Below are 26,273 nucleotides of genomic sequence, written 5' to 3'. Positions count from 1 at the left end.
TCCACGTCCCGGTGCGTCGGCCGTACAACGCACTTCATTCAAACAGACTTGTTCAATGAGCCTTGAAATGAAGACAATGATTCTTGGGGCCAATTTTAGGACTGGCAAATGTCTGAGACTCATTTTCTGGCGAGCCACATCAAAGTGGAGGGAAAATATAACTTTTCCTCTCGGGTGCGGACGCAGGCCCCGGGGCTGCGAGGACTTTTGGGTCGGAGGACATGTGGCACGGGCTTTGATCTGACACGCCACAGGATCTGACAGCAAGATTTTGGTTTTTAGCTGATGACTTTATGGCTTGGCGTCCAGTGACGGCGGGTCTGCGAATGGTGATTGAAATGTTGGAGCTAACAGTCGCTGCAGAGGCTGTGACACACACACGCTTGAACGCACAGTACAAACAATGACAGCTTTAAACTAAAGGCTGCAGCTGCAGATTGTATTTGTCTGTATTCAGGTGAATAAGGAGCTGAACTCAGATCCAGATGGTTTTTTCTAAGATAGAAACTCATTCATCAAATTAATCAATTTGTTAAGAAAAATACCAGGTTCTCTGTTTTATATCATTAAATCTGTATTATCTTTAGATTTTAGAGGGTTTTTTTAATGTCCGCCAAAGGCATTAAGTTTTGAGTTTGTAATTCTTCAAATGTGGTGCAAACCTTATGTTGGACTCAACCTAAAGAAACCTACGTACACACCTTCTCTTAAATGCCTATCTGCCATGTCAACTATTTAGTTTATTTATTCATTTATTTATTATAACCTTAAGTATTTACACTTTTATCTCAACACAACCGAACAGCTCTTGTATGATGTCCTTTTGTGTTGTTGTTTGAGTTCATGTTTTGTCAGTGCGTGTCTGTATCTTGTGTTTGGTCTTCTTTTAATTGCCTTTCACCAAACTGCCTTCGGGTTTAATGAAGTTGTACTGGGTTGTATTACAAAAGGTCAGGAACGCCATGAGGGACTGAAATTTGAACTGGTTTTTTGGAGGCTCAAAACCACAGGGCAGTATTTAAATGTTCACCAATTAAAAAAAATCCCCACATTGACACCTGAATCTAACACCGACATGTGAATGTGACTGCCGGCCGCCCGTGTGCGCTCTCCTCGCCTGACTCCTTCTCTTCTCTCCTGGCAGAGCAGGGAGTTGGCTCGGAAGGTGGTCGAGCACGGCCACAAGGGCACGGTGCTGAGCAGAGAGGAATTCCAGGAGAAGAAAGCAGCTGCGCTCGCTGCAGAGGCCGCGAAGATCAACACTCTGTACAACAGGAGCCGTCCAGTGTAAGTTAACCTCCCGACAAGCCACTACACTCGCTGAGGTGTGGTCTGCGTGAACAGGGCCGAGAAACCCCCACCAGCCACCGGCGGGATGAGAGAATACCAGTGTGTTGTCTCCTGAAAATGAAGTTCGGCTCTTTCCACATGTGCTCAGTGGATTTTTGGAATCAATCAGCCGCTGTGGCGGAGAGGAGAGGAGTTGCTGTTGTGGCCTCGGCCGCTCTGTGTTAGCGCTCTGTGGTTCATTGTGTCCACTTCTCTTTCAAAGTGAAAGAATAATATTTGAGATGAGCGGTGATGGAGGCTTCTGTTTCGACGGCTGTGATGCCTCACGCAGTTTCTGTCTTCTCTTTGTCTCTGCTCGTGTTATTGTCAACGATACGATCATTTTGAAATGTTCATATATTATAATTTATGACACTCTCAACCTGTTTAGTTTTGTCTTGTAGACACAGGGCAGCATATAAAAGAGAAGGGAAAGCTGTAGATCCAACATCAGACTGTTGAGCAATACACTTTGCTAGCAGCTTTAACAATGCTGCTGAAGCTGATCCTGACCTCTGACCTCTGTGTCCAATGAAGTCTGATCAGGAAGTGGGTGATAGCTGTTACTGTCACTACATACTAGGCCCCAGTGATACTGGACTCAAAGCCAAGATTCAGACCAAACTAAAAAGTCAAAATATACATCAAATACATTTATATCATTTTAGGGTAGTTTTCTGATGCGTTTGGTTTAAATCAGTTATTTGATGTTATTGAAAAGGGGCTTTGATATCGTGATTGACAGCTGGACGGGCTCCGCACCACAATCACATCTTCACAGACTCTGACTCCAAATGACATCATCGGCACAACATGGCGGCTTTTGTGTCCGGGGATATTCTGGCTTCATTTCTTCACTTCATTTCATTTCTGGACAGTTGGGAGGAAGTGGAGACGTGTCGTCCATCTTGATTTACAGTCAGCGGCTCGGACACAGACAGAAGCTGTGATCGACTTCAACATCAATAGTGAGGAGCACATTAACGTGATCAAAAAGACTAGTTCAAGTTCAAAAATCAGATCAAAACGTTAAATTAAAACAAGCTGAATGACAAAACTACAATCTGCCGTCCTCTGTAAACTGCCCCCCCCCTGAGGAAAGTGATCACACAGATTCTTGATGAAGCCGTGTGGTGGTGGTATCTCCTTTGATGACAAGCCAGGACAGACTCCAAAAAAGGCCGTACACACACACACACACACACACACACACACACACACACACACACACATACACACACACACACACACACACACACACACACACTCGGCTGCGCAGTATCCAAACATTTACCTGTGTTAGGTGTTGCATTTGATTGAACCCTCAGATGCTTATCCAAATGTGCCGTCTCCCCCCCCCCTCCTCTGACTGTCTGTGAACATCAGTGACACTGGTGAAATGGGAGCCTCCACACCTGCAGTTACACTGATATTAGGCCACAAAGACTTTCATCTTGTCCCAGCAGGATCCAGGGAAATGTTGCACGGGAACACTGGGATGTTATATACACAGGAGTCTGTTCCGCTTCCAAGATCTACATCCACGTCGAGGCCCTTTTCAAAGGCTGCGATCCGCCAAGCGTGTTTGTATGTGTCCTGACTTTGTTTGGAACACAGGGTGACACACAACACATCGACAACATCCAGTCGGACGGATTTTAAAGTCGTGGGAAATCTGTCTCCTTTGGGTTTAGGAAAGGTAGTTTGCTCGTGCAGCTGTGGATTCACCGCAGTTGCTATGGACAACGCAACTGTCTAAATGTGAATTATAGCATTTTCAAACATCTATTGTTAATGGAAAAGAACAACTTTTAGTTTAGTTAAGTTAGTTGTTCAGTATTTTCTTGGTCTTAGTAACACATCTCTGCATCATACAGCGGGAATAAAAATATAGTTTGGTGGATTTTTCGATGGCTGATGCGATACCAAGTGAAAAATCTCCAATACCAATATATTCAATACATTTGTCATCGATCCCTCAGATGAGAAACTAATGGCAAATATCCATTGATTCTTATATTTCAAGTTCGGGCACCTCTGTGCGGTGCTGTTCCAAAACGTGAGTCAACCTCTGAATCATTGTCTGGAAAACTTTTGACATGATTCAAGTTCTTTGAAATTTAACGCGTGGGCCATGTGCCAGTTTGAGCATCTCTCATTCCAGCTGCCCCCCCCCCCCCCCCCCATGCCCCCTGTTGCTGATAGGTTGGAATAACGCTATGTGGCTTCCCATTGACAGAACCAGAGCAGTTGAGGAACACCAGACTTTATTTTCTTTCAGCACAAACACAAAACGGGACAATCAGCGGATCGTGAGGAGATATTGACAAGAAAGTCAGTGTTGGATTCGCATTGTTAACTTAACCTTTAACCGAATCATGTGTTTTAATGAGCTTCAACGCCTCAGGAGCAACACGGCGGTGCAGTTGTTTCTCCTTTGCCTCTTATTGAACTCGACAGGAGCCGCGTTCACATAAAACATGACTTTGAAATAATAGCGGAGATGTTCCTGTGCCAGCATTAAAGCGGCGCCGGTTGGTTCCCGTCCAGTTCATTGCTAGTAATTTTTTGTTTTGAATACTGAAGGCACCTGTTTGGGAGAATATCTGAACTGTTTAAAAAAATCCTCCCCTGGCTCACGTGAATGTGATTTTTGCCACGATCAATTATCGCGCGGCTCGTCTTTCATCAGACAGATTCAAAATGCTCTGTTAACAACGGGACATTTGCTGGGAAAGACATCACTCATAACCGCAGAGCAAGTGGTTTTTGAATCGTCTCCAAGATAATTAACCGGCCACTGTTATGCTGTTTCAAAAGGAAAACACTTTACATTGGATGTGATCCTGTTCTGGGTAAATGATAGCTCGTAGCAAATTAATGTAAGTTTTTTTTTTTTTTTTGTATCTAACCATTAAATAATCATCTGATACATCTGCTCGTTTCGCGGTTACGCTGGGCCTTCACTGTTCAACTTGAGAAAGGTCGTTCCAACTCCCACTGTGAATTGTCTGCGATGTAAAGCCACAGCTCACGATCGACGGTCTGATTATCAGTGTGGGAACCTGTCTGCCCGTCCAGACCCGGGCTGACTACTGTCAGAGAAGAAGAAGTCAAAATGTGTTTGTCAAACTAGGGCACCAGCATTTCCCTTTGTCATGTTGGTTGTGATAGGAGGAGGAGGAGGAGGAGGAGACATCTAACAGACAGACGTGTTGCCATAGCTCAACCGGCCTGGCCTCCATTTTAACCACGTTAACCCACCGTAACGTCACCCATTGGATTGTGAGCTGCAGTTTTTGACATTTTCTTTCAGCGCCATCTTGGTCCTGCGTCCGGTCGGGAGCGTCCGATCGCTCCTCGTTACGACCTGTGCACCGAAAGACAAACAATAGATCATAAAGCTGAAATGTGGTCCGACTCTAAAAGGACAAATTGGGCCAAAATCTGAAATCGAACAGTGAGCGTCCAGCTTTTTCATTGTGTCAGTCATTAAATGTCCTTAGAGTAAAAAGAAAGTTAATACATTTCACCTGCAGTTTGGATTATTGCTGCAACACTAACAACCTGTAGGTGACTACACACACACACACACACACGCACACACACACACACACACACACACACACACACACACACACACACACACACACATATGGATTTAAACCTAATTATCAGCTTAAATTATTTCCCCAGCTTGAAAATTTGACAGAAAAAAAAAAAACTGCAGAGCTTTTGCAGACTTCTTCCATCAGAAGAGTTTAGTGTGAGCTGTGACCCCCCCCCCCCCCCCCCCCCCCCCCCCCCTCTCTCTGTCTAAATGCAGATTGTTCATTCCTCTGTGGTTTTTCTGATTGGACTTCCACCAAACTGACCCCCTGACCTCCTGTTATGGTCACACTGTGAAAACACGGGCCCCAGGATGCAATATACCACCTGCAAAGGGGCTGAACACAATCGGTACAGTGTTCAGGAAATAAAAGAAAGCTGGCAGCTGCGCGGTAAACAAACTACAAGCCATTATTTAACCGAGTGAATATGAGCGATATTGGGAATAACCAGACATTTGGCATTTATTTTGAGCCCCTTTTCAACAGATGTTCATCTCAGTTTCAAAAATCCTTCCCTAAAGACTTTTACACGAGCGTTTTATCCTCTCACGGCGCCGGGCGGCCATGCTGTTTTGGAAATGCCTTTCTCCTTCTCTGTGGGCCCTAACCCATGTCTCCCGAGGCATGTCTTTCTTCACCGCTCTGTCACTGCTTTGTGTTCTTTGCCTTCCTTTCTCTTCTGCTTTAACCTCCCCGCGCGCTCTTGGAGACCTTTAGTGCCTGCAGGTGTATAAATAGAGCTGTTTTCAATTAGGGCAAACCTCGCCTGTAGCGTGCATCTGATCAATGAATGCCCCTGCACCTGTGGTAATAAAATACAGAGGGAGTGGGGACGGTGCTGTGAATGCTAATCAGATGTTGCCCTGTTGTTGCCCTGTCTCATTCTTAAGGACAACGTGCTCCCCCTGACAGCTCGGCTGTGAAAGCGGGGGTGGGGGGGAAGCGGCTTTGCCAGCACATCACACAAAGACCAGACAAAGGACCTGGTGCTCTCATCAGACATCAGTGAAATTCAATACGTGATCGGAGAAAAGGACACTTGAATGAATGAACAGGGTGATTAGTCAGTGGTGAGCCTGTTTGGTTGTGGAGTAAACGCAACGGAGAGTCAACAGATGGTTACAAAAAACAAACAGGGTGAGGTTCTGATTTCCTGTTTTCACTTGTGGATCAAATTTAAAGCAGATTTTTTTTAAGTTGTACTAGTTTTTACAGTTTCCCTGTTTTCAAAGAGTGATGTATAAAACATTCATTTGGCCCATGTCCCATCTGCTAACATGGAGGAGGCGGGTTTACGACCTTTACTACAGCCGGCCACCAGGAGGCGTGGAGAAACACTTTGGCTTCACTTCTGAGGAGCAGCCGTGTCGTAGATCTTTAACCGACAGCACATCCCTCTGTGGAGTTCTGCATTAGCACTGAATGAGTATAAAGTGATAATTAATAACTGGTGTGTTTGATCTCACACTTGTGAACATTGAGTTTGCATATAGAGATATTCGCCACATTGAAACAGTTATAATTCTCTTAATTGCCTGAGCAAAGTCAGATGGTGGAAAACGCTCCCTGGTCACAAAACTAATTATGTTCGTTCGAGGGTGTGACATCATTAATTTTATCTGTTCTAATTTGATGAAATGTTGTTAAACACTGAGCCAACCAAAGAAAAGTAACACGTGTGTAAGAAGTGAAAAATATAGGAATGTGGGCTCGTCTCACAGCTGCCTCCGGGTAAGACTTTGATTTTTTTTAGCAGAACACAATAATCTCACACTTCCCAAACGTGCCAGATGTTGCAAATCGTTCTTCTGCTAATTCAATCAAAAACCCATCCGAATGAGAAGTCGTGCACTTTGTCATGATCAAGAAAAAACATTTGATCTGGAGTCAGAGACAAACCCGAGGAGAAGCGGAGCTCTGCCGAGGAGATGTGAGGCCTCTGCTTCCTGTCTGCTCCGGCTCTGGCTCCTGGCCCAGAAGTCCATGTCAGCATATGTCCTGACCTCGCGTGCTCACGGCAGCGCGGCGAGGTTTCCATCAGGCTCCCCGCGATCTCCCCACAGTCCAAACCACAGCCACGCTCATTGTCCATTGTGCTGCTACGTTTTTACAGTCCGCCTCAAGAATTCTCCGCTCTCTCCGGCTCTCTACTCTATATTAAAAGTCAGCTATCACTCGCCGTGCCAAGTAAAACCGGTGCCACGAACACGCACAGTGAATACATTTCACTGCGGATTCAGCCTCCAGATGCTCAGCGAAAATAAGATTGTGGATGTGACTGACATGAGTGGCTCACAACGCTGATCCCAGGCTTGTTTTCAGCGAGCCAAACCCCTGCCACTCCGCTGCTCCGGCCGGGGCCCTCGGGCGACGGGGCTCTGCAGTTTCTATTACATCTGCTGTCAAGCCAATTGCCGTCTTTGCACTTTGTGATTTTGGATGGTGTGTGTAAATTTGGAGTTCTCCCCCCCGCAAGCTTTGTCCGGAGACCAACGTCCTGCCAGGCCCAAGCTCGCCACCGTGTCCCACTGCGCGGTAGCTCCACACGCACGCCGACCAGCTGAAACAGCAGATAAGACTTAACAAGCTGTTGTTTGACCTGAATGACGTCATTGATATTTCATGTTAATGCCACTTAGAAGACACCAAACAATGACTGACCCGATTCTCTGGATATCGTCCGTCGTTCGAGACGTGATTTCACCCTCTGAGGGTCAACAGTTAGGTTTTTGCGAGGTTAGCGAGCACGCAGGAGGCAGGTGAGAAACGTCTTCACGATGGCGACTCGCTCGCTTGCTGTAGATTCTGCGAACAATGACCCGACTCTCTTCGCATCATGTCTGGTCCAACTGATGAAAGTCTAGAAAAGTTCACGGCTGTGGTGCTTGTCTAAAAGCACAAATATATAGATAAGCTATACACGTACATATTTCTTGTTAATATCAGGTCTAAGTCAAACTTCAATCCTAAAACTTTCCATCTGAAACCTAAACACCATGTCATGTATTCAACAGATTTTCTAGACTGGACATCAAGAAATGGTTATAAAATTCAAACCTTTTGTAAGAACATATCAAAAATGTAAATGAGCTAAATAACAGGAAACTTATTTTACAGTTTATACAATTGCACATATAATATTGTAGCACTCACAGTTTTTGACTTTGACGATAACGGGAGTATTTCATCAAAAATATCTCAAACGCCGTAGCTAAGCTCCCCTGATAAAGCTGAGGAAGTGGTTTCCACATCATTCAGCTTTTCCCACCAGGCCACACAGTCGTCCTGTCCTTTGTACTTCTAAGTGCTGCAGGAGGAGGATGAGTGTCACAGATCAAATGACCTCCGAGGTTCTCCCTGAGGCTTGGTCTGCACGGAAAGGTCCCTGATGTGTCCTTGAATTACTGCCATCATCTTCTAATTGATTTTTGAGGGTGAGAAAAGTCGGTTTGGGCAAAATCGCGACATTATCAGACCACGTCTTTTTGTTTTTTCGTTTTGATTCGGAGACTCCTAGCAGCCCAAGTTGTTGGTGGTTGGTTTAAATGGTTTTGAATAAACCGATGAGAGTGTAAACCACAGCCATTCAGGGGTGAGAGCTTGTTCTCTACTTCCAGGACCTGCATCGGAAAAGATCGTCTTCTCTAAACCTTTGACATCTCCTGTATCTAAAATCTATCTACACATCAGGTTTCCCTTTGAAAACATGTGATCTGAATCATCTGGACAACAATATCAACCTTTGAATACTGAGAGATCGCTCTGCCCATTTCCCAAATGTCTAATTCAGCGTCAAAAAGAAGTCGGCATGAAAAAGATGACAATGCTTCTTTTGATCCACACTCGAAAACACGCACCTCTCAGGCAGCGCAACCTTCCCCAACCCCCAAAAGCCGACGTGGCCACAATACACAAAGAAAACTCAGGTAGAATATCATGCGTAGCACATGTGTAACTGATACGTGCGGCTCATTGTAATCAGAGGTGACAGAGGATTTTAGAAAAAGCCCAAAATAAAGTAAATTGTCATGCTGTGTGGAATTTCCCTCGACGTCCACCGGGCCCAAAATAATATTTTCCATAAGATTAATTTTCCCAAGCACTCGGGGAAAAATATGCTGGTACGGTGCGTGTTGTTTCTTAAGAAATCACTGTATTATTGAGTGTTCCCATCTGTCCCAGCGTCAGAAGCTGTGGGCTAATGAAAGCTTCAGTCCGTCTGTCCCGAGAAGAAAAGAAGCACAAGCTCCTCAAATCCACCATGAAATGGAAAATATCTCAGAAAACACCTTTTGTTCAGTCGCTGGATAATTATTTGTGAAACTATTTGAGAAGGAAATGTTTGGCTCTGACTCCTCAAAATATATTTAACGGTATTACACTCCGTTAATTATGCTGGGAATTATTGGCCGTTGCAATTTTTGGCGTTGGCACTGGAGATAAAGTTGTACAAAAGTTAGATTTCAAAGCGACATGCTGCAGTAAGTCATCTGGATCGCCCCCTGGTGGCTAGCTGTCGTCATAAAATCCACCTCCTCCATGTTAGCAGATGGAATATGGGCCAAACTACACAAATAAGTGATGGCTGTGATTTTAGGTAGTTCTTGTGATCATTCTTTTACTAAGTTTGGTTTTAATTAGTGACTTGATGCTCTAAAAACAAGGTGACATGTCAGCTGAGTCCGGCTTGTGATTGGTCATTACTTCATGTCCAATATATAAACCTCGACAGGCTGCGTCTTTACAGGATAATCCACATTATTCATTATATCTTCCAGCGAGTCGTGCTGTGACCCATCGGTGCGGTTCCCCCCCTTTCAGCTGTGCAAACAGATAACGAAGCTGTCTTTGAGTTCAGCAGAGAGACGAATCATTGTTTAGGCTGCAGGTCACTGACACTCGGGTGAACACACTGCTGAAGGTGACGGATGTGAATATATTTAGTGGTAAACACAGGAACAGCAGGCACTTAGTGAAAAAGGTGAAAGTGCAAGCCTGCCAGGTTTTACACAGTTGTGTCATCTTTGGTCAAAATAGCACTAAAATACACAAAGTTAGATTTAGAAGCAAAGCACATTGGATTATTTCCTCACAAAGCTTGTAACAATGCATAAATTACAGTACGAAATATGGGGAAAAAGGGAATTTATATTAAAACTGGTTCTAAACCATAGTAAAAATAGAAAATGTCCAATGAAGGAGTGGAAATGAATCTTTTTTAAGCAGGTGGCTTGTTTGATTGACAGGCCATGAATCTGTGAGGTCTCATTTTACGATATCAAGTGAAGCAGTGGTGGAACGAGCGTTTATTGGACTCCTGGAACTGTCGGGACTTTATTTTTATCCACCTAAATCTATACAATAGAATCACTGACCAACATTAGAGGACTTGTGTGATCGGCTTAGACTGGGTGGTGAGTGCTGAGTGTACACCATCGGTTCAGGGCGCTGCTGCTCCGGGAGGAAGGCCCCCGGCGTTGGGTTCTGGTTTGGCCGAGCTCGTTTCACTGTAATGCTTTGTTTACACGTGCGTAAACACACTTGGAGGAAAGTAGCTGTGCAGTAACAGCTGTTCACCCCCAACGGAGGCGGACAAGGCGTTACATAAACTCTACTCTTATAACCAACTGAGCATCGGGACAATCGAGAGCCTCATTGACTTTAGTTACCTTCACCGAGGATATTGTGTGTTCATTTCCATTTGTTTGTCTGTTGTTAGCAATATTACGCACAAACTACTGGAACCGATTTTCTTGGAACTCCGTGGAACGGTGCAGACCAGGAGAGAAGCCGTTAACTTTTCAGGAGGATTCAATTTAAGCAAATGTAGGCGACTGATATCTATGAAATTTGGTGTGTTTGTTATGAATTTAATATTTTGCATTTTGGTTTCAGTTCGCTTGGCATTTCAACACTTTATCGCTATTTTAAAAAAATCTGTGCTGCAGATAATTTTAGGCTCCTAACAATTACATTTTCAACAGCAACTTTCGTTCTGCTCAGTTTTACTCCTGTTGGACGTCGTGGATTATGTTTCATCGTCCGAACAGTTTGAATTCATAACTGTTCTCTGCCAAGACCGCTGCCTCTGCTTAAAAAAATAAACAGTCCAGGTTTTCTGTTCAAATCTTGGACAGAGGTCACTTTTCAGGACAACGTAAAAAAAAAAGATTTGTTCAACTGACCAATCGTCTTTCACTGGCGAGGACGATCTCAGCAGATGTTGGAAACTCGATCTTCATTCACACAGAGCAACACCAGCACCTATATGTATTTAATATAAAACTATTTCATGTATGGGAGACAGATGCTTTAAGACAGATGTTCTTTTTTTTTTTTGGACTGTTCACATCCCTTCCAGGGCCCACCTGCCTTGACCACAATCCAAAAACAAGACGCGGGGCTTGATCACAGTTCGTTTAATACCCAGTCATTAGCCACTAATAACCACCATTTAATAGTGAAATTCTTGTTATCCCTCCTAAATGAGGCTTGATAAGAAATTTGTTAATTGACAGGAAACTCAAACTTGCAGCGGCCCATCTGTTTTGCCCGAGTATTATTCACTCTCCGTGACTGTGTGTGTTGCTTTAGCTACTGGATGGGGTAACCCCAGTCACTTGCCTCCTCAGCACCTGTGTTTACTTTGGGGCCTCGGCCCCCTTGACCCAGCAGCAATCCTTCACTCACTCAGGAGATGGAGCGAGGTTCCAACCTCCAACTATGTGCTGTCCCTGCACTTTTACCACCGTGTGATTCCTCTAAGACGTTCACGATGGAGGCGCAGGCCAAACGACTCGTATAAATTACAACCCTTTCCCGAGGTTCTAGTAAATGCAAACATCCAGATTCTCTGAGCTCTCTCACTGTGATGTTAGGCTACGCTAAGAGCAGGAATTGGCTGTTTGTCCGAGCCTGTTGTGGCTGCGGAGGCTTCTGAAGGTGCTGTTGGAATGGAAAGTGGATCGGAGGAGCCATTAGTGTAAAATATAACCGAACCTGTCTTCTTGTTGGCCGGAGCTGCAGACGGAGCTGGATCCAGTAAGAGTGAATATTCAGCAGTAATATTAAAATGAAAGAAACAGATTTATAACTGGAGCAGTGCCGGTTTCAAACCTGCAGGTGTTGTAAGGGGGAAGTTTTGAGGATGATTATTTTTCTCTCACTCGACTTCTGTGAGCTGAACCTAAACTCTTCTTCATAAAGAACAAATCTGTCCGTAGCTACAACTACATCTTCTCTTGATCAGATTATTCTTGAGTCAAATCTTAACTTTTATTTCCACTGAGGAGGTTGTGTTTTCAGCAGGATTACGCAAAAACTTCCGAATGGATTGAAACATAGAGGAAGGAAGAGTCATGGGCCCAAGACAGAATCCAGTAAACTTAGGAATGGATCCATGAATTCTGAATCACTGTCTTTAACATTGCGATATAAGGTGGGTTTATGTGTGAGTGCATGAAGTTAGGGGCGGATCCAAGTCCTTTGAATCCAGGGGGAGTTGATTGGTCAACTAGTCTCTAGCTGTGCCAGTCCCCCCCCCCCCCCCCCCCCTCCCTGGTTCACCTGGAGCTGCTCACTGAGCTGAAGGAGCCTCCTGCACAACATCTTTAAACAAACACGTTGTCATGGTTCACCAGTTTTATTCCCTGGATGCGTTTCATTCTGTTCCTGAAACTGTTCATTATTTTAATGCTGTATTTCAAAGTTTTATTTTATTCCCTTATCTTATTCGTCTTAGTCCTGAATTGTTTTAATCCGGTTTCAACCACATAAAACACTTTTGATTTAACACTATAATGTTTAAAAGTGCTGCAGTAATAAAGTTTATATTGCAGCTGTAAATGAACCAGTGAATTTGTCAAAGTTACTATAAAGTTACGTGTTGTTGATTTTAAATGAGGTGAAAATAGTTCAGTTTGTGGTAAATATACATACACAATATAAAATCTAATGTTCTCAGTCCAGAGTCTCATTTCAGAAGTGATTTATTTTTCCGCCGTACTGTGACTGTGGCCCTTTCTGCATTTTCTCTTCACACTTTCCCTTCCTCTGGATTCTCAACCACAGCTGAGAGGTCACCAATGAGCTGTTTACAGCCTTACAAGACGTTAACTCGCCGTGGATCTGATGAGAGTCGTGCTCAGTCCGTTCTGAGCGCGTGCCAGAGTGCTGTTGCTCGTACTGCCGTGTTAACTGTTCAAATATTAGTGCCAATGTTTTTTCAGGTGTGGAATACGCTCGTGTGTGCCAAAAAAACCCTGTTTCCATGGAAACGGGCCAGCCGAGAGTGTAAGAAAAAGCCGCCTCGGTTTCGTATTAAGTCATTAAACTGTGATGTGATCGGTGCCTCTGCATTCAGCTGTGACATCCTGACATGTGTCATCTTTCTCTTTTTTTTGAATTTTGAAAGTTTATCCAATTCTTTTGGTCTTATTTATGATGTTTTGTGTTGTGAAATGGTATTTGGAGTATTCGGGAGTGTCCTGGGTGCTTGGCATGTTCGGTGAAGTGCTGTGCGCTGACATACTAGAAGCTGGCTCGGGTCTGCCTCATGACTCCGACTCCATGTCACGCTCACCGTCTTTCTGCCCTCTGCATATTAATTGTAGAAAGGTATTTGAATATTTCATGAATCACACATTTTTCTCCAGCCCTGGAAACTTTCGTGGTGTCGTTACAAATATCGAGAAAAGTCAAAGGTTCGGAAACATCGTCTGTCGACAGCACGTCGCAGGTTGAAAAAAGCTTCCATAAAGAACCTTTAAGTCTTCATGTGACGTTTTTTCTCCGGTTAAGAGAAACATTTCAAACCGTTTGCATGTTGTCTTTTCCAGGACACTGGCAAGTGCAGGGAAGGAGCTCAAAGATAACTTCCTGAAAGCCCTGGCAGAGCGAGAGGAGGCCAACCGCAGTGGGAAAATGACTGTGAGTACATTATTACAGCACTCCAATTGCTACGTAATGGGATTCCCCTCAAATATTTCTGCAATTCCATTAGTTTGGGAACAAAATCCATACTGTGTCAAGTGGAGTGGAAATGCCCTCCCTCCCTCCCTCCTCCCTTTCCCCGCTCCAGAGACCATGAGAGGCGGCCGCTCGCCCTTCTCCCGTCCATAAAACTCTGTTTACCAAAGTCCAACTACCTTGTCCAACGTGTGCTTTTCAGATTCAACAGCCGTAATAATCTTTAAAAGAAAGGATGCTCACCTGAGGAGCCAGGGTACAAGCCTGTAGAGGTGTTAACGATCGGAGGAGCTAGCTTTTAGTTTCTGTGACGGGGAAAGTAAAGTGTTAGGCGCCTTTTATTCTCCTGAATGACCAGCAGAGGGCGACTCCACTGTTATTACCTCAGTCAACATTTTACCACCAAACAGCCGGATGTTTATGATTCTTTAAGAGACATGTACGGGTTGGTTACTTTAGCCCGTTTCATTCGGTATCGCCCTCCACAGCTTTATCGTTATACCGGCTTCCCATCAGAAGAAAAGCTAACTCACGGGAAAATTGGTATCTGAGCTGTTTTGGTTTAATTTCTGAATAGTGGGAGGAAGGGGAGATGTGTCGTCCATCTTTTAATACAGTCCATGACCCCAAGTAGGAAAATAAGCGAAATGTTTCAATAAAGGGCAAGAAAGTAGAAAACGTTGGTGTTTTTGCTGTTAACCGTTCACATCGACACGTCTGTCGTCGAGCTTTGCAGTTTAACGAGCCCCGGAAGGTGTATTTTATAAATCATTGGCGTCGTCTGCTTGATAAAACTCGGATGCACAGGGGAGAGATTGTAACCTCTGACCGTGAAGCTGAATATTTTGACTCCAAACACAACGTTTAACACCGTCCTCTGCGTCTACTTGGAGTATATGATGAATGGAATATGTACGTTTGGAGGGATTGTGTAGTCACCGGTCTGCAGGGAGTGTTGCTGTTGACACACTTGATATACTTCACTTCCAAGATGCCGGCGTAGGAAGAAGGAGTTTTGTTTGACCTCCGTTTACCTGCCCCCCCCCCACCCCGTGGGATTTGCAATTATGAGATCACATGGAGTGCAGTGAGGGGAGCAGAGGCAGTAACACCAGAAGTTTTCCCACTGGATGTCCACTGTGTAAACAGCACCATGCAAAAGCCCACTGTCTCTCTGCCGGTCCCGTCTTTTAACTCTCTTTCTCCTTTTCTCTGAAAGAAACCTCCTGCGAAAGATTAAGTGATTTTTAAAGTATCACTTCCTGTATACAGAAACGAGAGCCAGAACAAAAACAAGCAAAATATCATGTTGTGTATTCCCAACATTGTTTTGCTGACACGGTGTTTTCCCACCTCTTCTTATTTTTCATCTCTTCAGAGCTTCCCTGAGCTGAAAAATTGGATTGGGGACGATGTTTATTTTCCTTTGAGCCCGCGCTCTGTTTAAAATTGAACCCACATTTGTGCACTTAATACCTCGTCCCTTTGAAACTGTTTAAGTAACAGCTAAACTTAATACAGTTTGACGAGGCTTGACCTCATCGGTGTATTTACATTGCACAGATGTACTCCAGACAACATTTGCACATGTGCCGACGTACAGTAAAACATGTGTTGCATCTCGTTCCCTCCGTACGCGATGTTCATTTCTGTATCTTGTTTAACGCTTGAATTGGAATTTGCAGGTTTGCATTGGTATGTGTGTATGCAGTTCGGATCCCCCCCCCCCCCCCCCCCCCCCCTCCCTCTTATCTGTCTTGCACCTGAAATCCTCTTCATGACAGTGTCGCATTACTCCCGCTAATCCGCCATACGGTCCAATAATAAGACCACCCAGCGTCACACGGTATCTCTCACACTGTTCAGCGTGGGGCTCTCTGACTCCGTGACTCCAGCTCCTATCGGCCACGCTCCTCCAACCCGAGGATCTACTCGCTCCAACACATTCCAGCTCCTCATCCCTGCACATTTTCACTGCGCCCCATAATGCAAAGCAGCCCTCGTCCAACAAGTGTTTTCCATCCCTCCCCCCCCCTCCACTATATTTTATGTTTACACATTATTGTTATTTTAGGCATTTAGGTCATTCTGCGTTTCGTGCTTTAACGCACCCACCAGCAAATTCCTTTGTTAAATCCCCACGGTAAGTAATTTCAAAATCCAAATGAGGCAGTAAACTTTTACTGTCTTTGTTGTAAACGCAGCCGGAGTCTCGAGTTCCACCTACTTAATTTATCATAAAGGGTTCGTCGTTGTTGTGAAGGATCGCGAAGACGCAGAAAATCATCCGTTTGAGTCGCACAATGGACGAGGAAAAAGAAAATACTTAGAGCTGAGTAATTGGCATTCCTTTAAATGGATGACATATTCATTGTCATCTTCCGCCCCCATTCATCTGGGGGGGGGAGTCGCTCCTTTGTCCTCCTTTCATGTCTTTCTCAGCCTTTCAAGTCCGGTTGAAATTACACCTGTCAGTTAATACACTCGTCAGGTTATTCTGTCTTCTCCACCCTGCCCCAAATACAAAAGATTGATAGCAGACATGACTCCTGATGAACAGGGCTCATCTTCCCTTTGTGTGCGGTCCCCCCCCCCTCCTGTTTCCTGCCCTTCAGGATAGAGGCAAAGGAATATCAGGCACTGGAGCCTATTTTGCATTGAAAATATTGACTTTGATACATTTCTCCTTCCAGTTTTCTCATGAGCTCTCAGTTTTCAGTGAGCAGACGCAGCCGTCCGCTCTCTCGGCTGAACTTCCAGGCCTTTCAGTGCCCTGCCTTCATTGTGCTTCTACTCCCTCGGCCCTGTTGCGAAAGCTGCTCCGCTGCCAAAAGTCACACACAAACAAAAGCTGCACCTGGGCAGCTTTGGCTTTATTTGCACTGGGTTAGAAGTTAAGTTTTTTATCAAATCCAGGTCACACCTGCACAGGATGCCTGAGGGTGTCAATTGTTGGGAGGCTCACATCTGAAACTGAAGGTGTGCTGCCACCACCCACTCGGCTCCCTGTTTGTTTTCAGGTGTTTGTTAAGAGGCTCTGACGGTGTCAGTGTGAAGTTACAACACATCAAGCTAATGCTAAACTGATGTGAGTGAGCACAATGAAAGGCACTGAGCCACTTGTGGGGTTCTTACTCTTAGGGATTGTGCCTAGAGACACTTCTAGACCAATAGGGACTGAAATAATTAGAATTTAATATACAAAATAAACTAGAATGGCACTTTCCTCCTCCGCTTGATTTGGATTTTATTTATCTGCACCAAATTGACCACACTTACTAACACAGCTCAACACAACTCCCTAAACATTTTTGTAAAAGTGCCTTTTCTCACAATGATCCACCCCAAAACTTAACGGCTTCTTCCTTGGCCCACGTCCCATCCTTCCACCAAATTTGCTTTTATTATTGTTGTTGTTGATTATCAGTATTATTATTATTATTATTTTTCATTCGTCAACCTTCCTCCAAATTTCATTTACACCTGTGAGGCTGTTATCTAGACACGTGGCAAATTCACAGCGTAATGGGATTGAAACCACAAACCTGTTGGCAGACAAGTTCAATAAATAATGTCCTTTGTCATATTGAATAGTGAAAAATATTTGTTCAAACCCACTACATTCATTTAAGGAACGTAATCAATTATATTAGACTGATAGCATGTGACATATTTCATTAAGAGTGAATAACACGTTTTTCACGGTGCACTGCAGATACATCACATCATGACTGATGATGAAAATATGTTTCATCAAGCGTTGTTGAATCACTTTTATTCTCTTACAGACGACTTCTCTAATGACTGCAGAGCAAATCTTACTCTGACAGTAAATCTCACTCCCCTGAAGAGGTGAATACACGTGTTCCTTACTTCATGACCGAAGCCATCACTCACTCGGTAACAAGAGGAAACTTCATTAAAACAATGCACCTGGCAAAGTGCCTCGTGTTTGCTCTCAGCCTCAGAAGCAGCAGGACTGTCCAGGAGTCAGTCTGTTGTGTCGGCGGTAAAGAGGAACCGCAGGGAGTCGCATTCAACCTGTCAAACCCGGCAAACAAGAAGAAATTATGCAGAAAAATCACCCGCAAAGATTTTTATTACTCGCAATATTTGGTGCGCAGTTACACAGGAAGGAGTCATTAACGTGTCACACATAACGAGAGACATTTGACATCGCTGTAAAACAATGAGAATGTATGTTCGGGTGTAGGTTAGGTTTTCTACTTGAGGGGGGGGGGGCAGTAATGGCTGTTGCATTGTGCACGCTCCATGGAGGCAGCTCAGTTCTCAGGAACAGTACATTTCTCTTCTGGTATCGTTGAGCCGCAGTGCGAGCGGGCGGAGACATTTTCCCACAGCCACATGAAACACACGGTAATTCACACCGATTTGAAATTCCTCGACAAATGTTGTATCTGGCTTTAAAATGTATTCAATGTTCGGATACGCTCTGCTGAGCATTCGTTCTTTTTCAGAAATGAATGAAAAGTCCATGAAAGTGCTGCAGAGTGCTAACGTCATGCAAGCAGGAGCGGTTAAAGGGCCTTTGGGGGCCCGGGGCAAAAAGAATGACCCCCCCCATCTTTCTATACAGTCTATAATACGCATATATAAATAAATAGTTCAAACCACCACATCACACACACACACACACACACACACACACACACACACACACACACACACACACACACACACACATTTAAATATTCTTGTTCTCAACCAAAGTTTATTGCAGAAAGTTGGCAGCATGGGTTTTTTCTTCCATCCATGGTGTCAGTGCAGTCTCCTGAACATGGCGGATCATTGGGGGGGGGGTTCTCTTAAAACTGTTGTTAAGTAATCTGCCTCTCTCCAGGCCCCCCCCCCCCCCCATCTCAGACCCTGTTGTGAGGCCCCTGATGCAGGAGCAGTGGTTAAAGGGTTAAAATAGTTCAGGCTACAATACAAAGATATCTCTCCGCAGATTGTGAAGGTTTTGCTTGTTTGTTTGCTACAGAAAATGTAAAAGGTAGGAGTAGTTTGTTTTATTCACGAGTGCCGTACAACTCTATGCATTAGCTTCTGAAATTTATACATTTGTGAATGAGTTTTTTTGTAATAATGGAGACATGTGGCCTTTTGACTTGTGTTTTTTCAGCTACAAATACAATAAAACGTCATCAAAGTGGAAAAATACTTATTCTAGATTTAGTAAGAGCGTTGAAGAGCTTCAGAAATATGTCGCACTCACTCGAGAAGAATTTCTTCGGACTAATTTGACTGTTCAGAAATGATTTTCGGTCTCCTGCCCTTTTGAGTTGTGGAATTTAGCTGGTTGGCCTGCGCTGTGTGTCTCATGCCCAGAGGGGACATCCTGCATAAAGGAAGTGTTTGTCTTTGGTCTGTGGACCCAGCGAGTTCTGTATTGATAAGCTCCTGTCGCTATAGATAATAAGGTGGTCAGTCATGCAGCCCAGAGATCAAGTATAGCATTGAAATTAAAGAGGAATTCCCAGCCCTATTGCGTTACAGGCCCGTGTGTGTGTCCCCCGCTGCCCAGGTCCTTTTGTCCCTGTCATGGGCAGTAAAAACAACAATGGCAAGTTTGATTTCAAAGCAGCAGGACCAAGGTGGACAGTCTTTAGAAAAGGAACGAGTCCTGCAGAGCTATCGTATGACCTTGACTTGAATGGTGTCACAGACTCGTGGAGAGGTGGGGATAAGGCCCCAACAGTTTGCAACCATCTATCAAGTGGAAAACAAAAATAACCTTTTGTCTAGAGGGGGGGGGTCTATACTTATTGTGACATATAGAATAAGCATCTATTTTATTTTTTTAAGACTTGATGTCAACCCCCAACGTGATATATCCTGAAAGACCCAAACAGAACAACTTAACAACCTTGAATTATTGTTTCCCTGAGTTTTGAACCGTAAGACTCGGGCTGCACTTTCTCACAAGTGCGGGTCTTGGGGAAAACCATAACACTGAAACTGTGAAATATTACTCTTGGCTGATTGCAGCGCGTGGATTTCATGGCTAGTGTCTTATAGTCTATAAAAAGAAAATGGATAGCCAAAGCATTATGTGTTATGTTAGTCCACGCAGCCAAAATGGCAGCTGTGCCCTGTCTCTCAATGCAGCATATCTGCCACCGAGGGATTTAGAGAGGAATGAGGAAAAGAAAGATTAAACCGCCCTCATGTTATATACAATCGTCTTTTATCTCTTAATACAAGGCGATTGAGCGACAATAATAGACCGCGTTTAATCCAAATCATACTTATTTGATTCATTGAGACAGGGTTTCTTCTTGGGAGACGCAGCTTTCTTGAATGGGAGTGTAATTAGTGTGGGTAAGTTACAAAAGCCAGATCCAGTGAGAACATGCCCGTGGCCATTTGGAAACCATTTCAGGGCGGATGGTTTGTTTACCCGTGAAATCACACATCAGACAATACGTCAGGCCGATCCCAGAACGCAAGTGGCACTGCCCAGCTCACTGTTTTGCCACTGAAAGCCTGGATGAGCCCCCACTGTAATGATTTCTACTGCCCCCCCTCCCCTCCACTTGAACAGCTGCTATTGTCCAGAGACATCGCCCCCAAAAATGTGGCCCCTGGACCATTTTCACAGCAAATGAAAACGGATACACTTAATCTAATCTCTCGGGATTTTTTCCTTTTTTCGAATACGTTGGGAGCACATTTGGTCTGCGGCCCGTCACCGTCAAAACATCCGTCAGCTTGCTTTGCCACTGGGAAGATGGGCAATCGTATTAAAGTGTCTCGAAGGAAGTCTCGCATTAAGCGGAAGCCATCTGGGAGTCTGGGTGAACTACATTCGCTCGTGTCCCCGGTCTTAAACAGGCCCCACGTCGGACACAGTGGGAGATTTACTGGGAAGCAGATTATTGAAGGGATTACTCTATTTGCTTTTGGTATTAGGGCAGTGTCTTGTATTCTGTCTCGTATTAATATCTCCTGAACCAAGGCTGCAGATCTGCAGGGGCACACTTCCGTGTTGTCTTTTTTCTACCACAGCTGAAGAGAAGGAAATACTTCATTAGTGATAATCCGGTGTATTTTTACCTCGGCCAAGGAGGTTCTGTTCCCGTCTGTCTGTTTGTCGGTTGGTTTATTTTTGTTTTGTTTAGTTTCTAAGAACGATTTAAACCCCCAAAAAAACTGAACCTATTTCCACGAAACTTGGTGGAAGGATGCGTTTTGGGTTGGGGAGGAATTTTATTTTTAAATCGTGGCCTGAATATCCCCCTTTTGATAAATCAAGGTCACAGGCTTCTCTCTCCTGAGCCGTTCAAATACAATCTTGTGCTGTGAAGCTGAAACCGTTCATGGCTGTAATCAATCACTACTTTACGGCCACATTATCTTTTACATTCCTTTTATTTGTATTTTTCATCGACTCATGAACTGTGGTATGTTTTTACTCACACTCCCATCCGTGTATTAGGAAGACACAGCTACATGTTAGGGAGGACGGGACATCTGTGTTAAATACTACCTAAAGGGTTTCTGGCCGGTCCCTGGAGGAATGTGCACCTGCCACGTGCAGGTGGTGTTTTTTAGACTCCTCCGGCTCAAAATCAACACTTTATGTAACGGGTCTTATAGCGAAAGCTGCTTCACTCCGAGATGCAGTTACTGAAATAGATTCGCATCGAAAATAATGGATTAGAAAAAAGTATAAAGGAATTCTGATAAAAGCCCGATAAAGAAAAACAAAAAGATGTGGTTTCAATGATGCTCCCTTTGCAGCCATGCATTTCTCCCTTTGTTTATATTTCTTCTGCATCGCATCTTTCTTACATCATGCCTCTGGATTTCCCTCCAAAACAGTGATTAGATCGCTCCACTTTGTGTCTGGACCCCTCTTTTTCCTGGCCTCCTGTTGGGGAGGGAAGCCAAGTGTTACTGAACTGAACTTGTGAGACTCGGTATCTGGTCTGCGAGGCTGCAGGTGCAGTGTCTGGGACATTTATCTCTTTAAACAACTACTCAACCTCCTGCATCTGCTTTTAAGGAGACAACACGTACACTCAAGTGACCTGAGGGAGGAGAGGACATCAATCTTTTATTGATTTGTATCCAGCTATTAGAGTAATGTAGAAAGTTCTGTTTGACCAAGACAGAAAAACAACTTGGTGCACTACTTGCACTACTGTAAGAACAACTGCATTAAAACTCTAAATTGCTTCAAATCAAAGAAATCTCCATCATCACAGACAGTACAACAACAATTTATGCAACACTGTGAACCACTGTGGACAGACACACACTCTTAATTAAAACAAGCTGTAGTTTGTGGCATTAACACAAAGACCTGAGAACCTGGCTGAGCAGCACCTGAAGGCCTCTTCCCTAAAGTTATCGGCTTCTATGCCAATTCCCAAACTGTCACAACTTTTTCTCAGTTATAATTATAAATAAACTAAAAGATGTAGGAGAGACGTAGGCACTTTGTAGATTAACAACGGGCGATGTGCAGTGTATGAGCTTCGGGCCTGAACGTATGAAACTTGGCTCTCAACATCCTAAAGTAGGTCTTGAAGTTTCCTTTTCCCTCAAGGGGTGAAACATTCAGCCTCTGTGCCAAAACCACTTAACACTTAGCGACGCGGAAGATATGGTTTATTCCTTAAGCACTACCGAGGTTCACGAGGTGATCACTTAGGCTAACAGGCTAGCTAGCCCCAGGAGCGGTGAAACGAATCCATTTATGGTCAAAACACTGATACCCAATCTGGGAATTCAGCTTATCCGCCTCCCCGCAACATATGGAGCACATTCTTTAGAATCCTCTTTGTTTTATCACGACACCGGACTGCTTTGGCTGTGTATTATTCCACCTGAGTAAATACGGGGCGGCATCTCTTCTACATGTCTTCCAGAGGCGTCCGGCTCAGGCTTCAGCCCATGCACCTTCTCCCCTCCACTCCAGTCCAATAACAGTCCAGTCCCCCTCCCCGCTATCTGAGAGCAAGTCCAGGAGTTTGTGTTTTTGATTCGTATCCTGAGAGACCAGCTGCTGTTGATGGACAGTTTCTCATCAGGTCAATGTCAGAGTGTCTCTGTCTGTTTCCTACACAAAGTCCCACAGAAATGCCAAAGAATTGAGCTCATGGTTTAACTTTCAAGCTTCTTAAATCGGAGCAGGCCAAATTCCCTGCATATTTTCACGTCATTGTAATGCATATTAACACATGTATGAGGTTCCTGCCAGGGAGACATGCAGATGGTTTGAGTCTCTTCACAAATACCAGGGATTTTAAATATTTCATATATCTGAGCTACCTGCTATTTAACAAAGCATCATTTGTGGTCTGTTTTAATTAAATTGGGTTATTCATGCATGTTATCTAAGCACCGCACAAAAAACATTTCATAAGAAGGTGAAAACCCAATTTAGAGAACTGTGTATCAGGGTTCTCCAACTTAGTGCAACTCACATAGTTTTATACTATTTATGTAAAGAAGATGAAAATGAACTAAAGGCAACTCACATTCATTACACAGGGCCTTACCCAAGGAGATAAAACAAGAATTCACAGTAATTAGTAGCGCTGATGTAAAACCAATCGGACCCTATAAATCATGCTATCTGACACTTAAGGCTGCCATGTGTCACATATAGGTGTTGAAACTGATACAGGTATCTGCTTTAATGAGCCTTGTTGGAAGGCAAACAAGCGTGAACCGTGCACGCCCGTGTTTGTCCGAGAAGCAATAGGTCACCTATTAATCTCACGAGAGATAGTGAGCGCTAAGGACTTGTTTGTGATGTATTTGCTTCAGGCTGAAATATCACTTCGTGTTGTCTCAGCTTTTGTTGAATCATTATTAGATTTCACGCAGTCGAAGGAGTTATTTATTTTTTGACATGTGATGTGTCCAGGTCAAGTACAATATGTCCTCTGGCGTTAGTCACTGAGTAACAACAAGCTACCAAAATTGTACAACGTGTCCTTTTTCATTTTGTCGACTCTGTGAATCCATCCGTCACTTGGTTCATTCCTTGTGTCGTTTCAGCCTCTATTGAACACGCTGCCAGAAGGAGCCTGGTTTGGTTATTTTCAGTTGGAATCCTCTTTGAGAGTTGTTTACGTCCTGGTGTCATTTGTTGAGAGCAGGTGTATGAAATGCTCAGTGGGAAGAGGTGAAGAGACAAGCTGCTGACAACATGAGCCCCAGAGGTCGAACTCTGGGTCTTAGGCCTGTGCAGAACTCACAGAACTCAGGGAACACAGCCTTATAATTTCTCTCCACTTTGCACCACCGTTATTTTTGGTAAACTGTGCCTATAACACAAAGGTTCCCTAACTCTTTAGCCCCCAACCCCTAAGATAACAGTGCCGGAGACTTGTGATCCTCACGGAGGTGGTTGAAACGTACAGAGGATATTTATTCAAGCACAAACACGTATGTGCACGTGTCCTAATCTTTCCCGCAGTGCTGTAAATTGACCTCCTGCAAGTGATGCTGTTGCTAATCTGTCATAATCATGTGGGCTCATGTGAGGACACAGAAAACCAGAGGGATCATGATGTGTGTTTTCTATTTGACGATTTGTTCTAATCTTTTGTTACAATTATGGCTAAAATACGCTATTTCTAATTGTTTTTGAAATTGTATTCGATGTCAGGAAATCCTCACATGACCCCCCCCCCCAGTGGTGTCTCATGACCTCCCGGGGGGGGGGGGGGGGGGGGGGGTCCCTGACCCTTAGTTTGGGAACCACTACAATAACACACGTCCAGATTTGTTTACATGTTGATCTAAACAGTCCGTCACAAAGATCTCCTCAAACAGGAAGTGCTTTATTTTCCGGTTGCAGTCACTTTGGTTTGGTTGAAATAAATAGAGGAAGAAGTTGTTCATTAGATTATTTAGACTGAAGAAATGAAAAAAGGAACATGTCACCTGGTTTTAAAATCAGTTTTGAGTCTGGCAGAGAAACCGCTAGTTTTTAATAAATAAATGTTTATTACAGGAGCTTACAACATATTTGTCTTTGCACTACAAATCACAAACACACACACACACACACAGACACACACACACACACACAAGTAACATTTGGCCACAGTCACCACAGCGGCTGGCCAAGAATCACCTGCTGCTCTAACTATTTACTTTGGTCACCTACAAAGTGGCTGGTACAGAAGATAAACCTTGTAACCGCAGCATTCAGCCGAGCGCTGGTGTTTACTTTCCGTCCGGTCCTCTTGGTCACTTTCACCATGTGCCCCGACCGAGCTTCCAGCTCGACTTTTATTTATCAGCCGTGTATTTCCAGCCGCCATCTGGCCCAGCTGATATCACAGCGGTGACCTGGTTGTAATATGGATATCCCCCCCTCGTTTATCTCATCCCCTGTGACAACGTAAGAAAACAAAATCTGCTCATCTTCCCTTCGCAGGGAGAGAATCTCCTATCAGCCGGCGGAGGCCAGGGACAAGGTGAAAGAGGACAAACATGTTTCCACTACCAGACATGTAGCGCTGCTCTTATTGCTTTGGACAATGTTAGTGTTGTCTTACACCGCAAGCCCTCCTTCTCTTTTTTTTAAACTTATTTCATATCCACAGAAAGCAGAGATCAAACAACATGGCCGTCTCTATTATTCTTTTCCTCTCGCGGGGCTGAGCTGAAGTACATTTCATGGTTTGAAAAACACAGTAAAAACACAGTGAATTCCTGGTGCTGCGGTGTGACAGCCGGCGATTGCAGGAGTCTCATGGCAGGCCCGAAGGGGGGAGCTTCTCAGCAGAGCTGCGGGCCAACCAAAACAGAGTCATGTTTGAACACCTATTTCCACTGGGATGGGGGAGGGGGGGGGGGTTGTGCGAGCTTTAATCAGGATCTTACAACAGGCGAGCCTTTGATAGAGACTCGGCTCTGGACATTTATCTCGTTCCTCTGAAGGCTGCGCTGGCTTGTGTCACCCACTTTGATCCCACTTCTTTTCTGGAGCGCGGCGTCGGACACGTCTCTGCTGCCGATAACACACCGGTCAAGTTGTGATGTAGAAAAAGAAAAACAACCAAGAACCCTGACCCCAGCTTACCCCCCCCCTCTTCATATCCAAAGTGCATGAGTGTGTGTGGTATGTAGTACCTCCCACGCTCCCCCCCCCCCCCCCACCCCCCCTCCTCTCCGTATGGAAACGGTGCCATTAATTTTCCGAGCACTGTCATAAACATCACTTCCTGGTTAAAGAGGAGCTGTGACAGGGTGCTGCCCCACAATGTGCGAGGGCAACAATATTTGACTTGGACGTGTTCCTGGTGATGAGGCCAAACCCCTGCAGCCGGCCTCTTGGCAGATGTCACGCCTGAGCGCTTTGGAATAATGCTGATA

The 26,273-nt window shown here is 44.4% G+C and overlaps 1 protein-coding gene across 1 annotated transcript in view; it reads left to right on the top strand.

Annotated features, from left to right (window-relative positions):
• cfap299 (cilia and flagella associated protein 299) overlaps positions 1 to 26,273 on the top strand; it is an 84,406-nt gene that overhangs the window by 19,539 nt on the left and 38,594 nt on the right. Inside the window, exons 3-4 of the mRNA XM_034595064.1 lie at positions 1,145 to 1,287; positions 13,778 to 13,868. Of these exons, the coding sequence (XP_034450955.1) occupies positions 1,145 to 1,287; positions 13,778 to 13,868 (234 nt within the window). The remainder of the gene's footprint in view (positions 1 to 1,144; positions 1,288 to 13,777; positions 13,869 to 26,273) is intronic.

The sequence above is a fragment of the Hippoglossus hippoglossus genome, chromosome 9, assembly GCF_009819705.1.
Source record: "Hippoglossus hippoglossus isolate fHipHip1 chromosome 9, fHipHip1.pri, whole genome shotgun sequence".
In the NCBI taxonomy this organism is placed as follows: domain Eukaryota; kingdom Metazoa; phylum Chordata; class Actinopteri; order Pleuronectiformes; family Pleuronectidae; genus Hippoglossus; species Hippoglossus hippoglossus.
The sequence above is the reverse complement of the archived record's forward strand: the minus strand, read 5'-3'. Positions and strand labels throughout refer to the sequence as shown.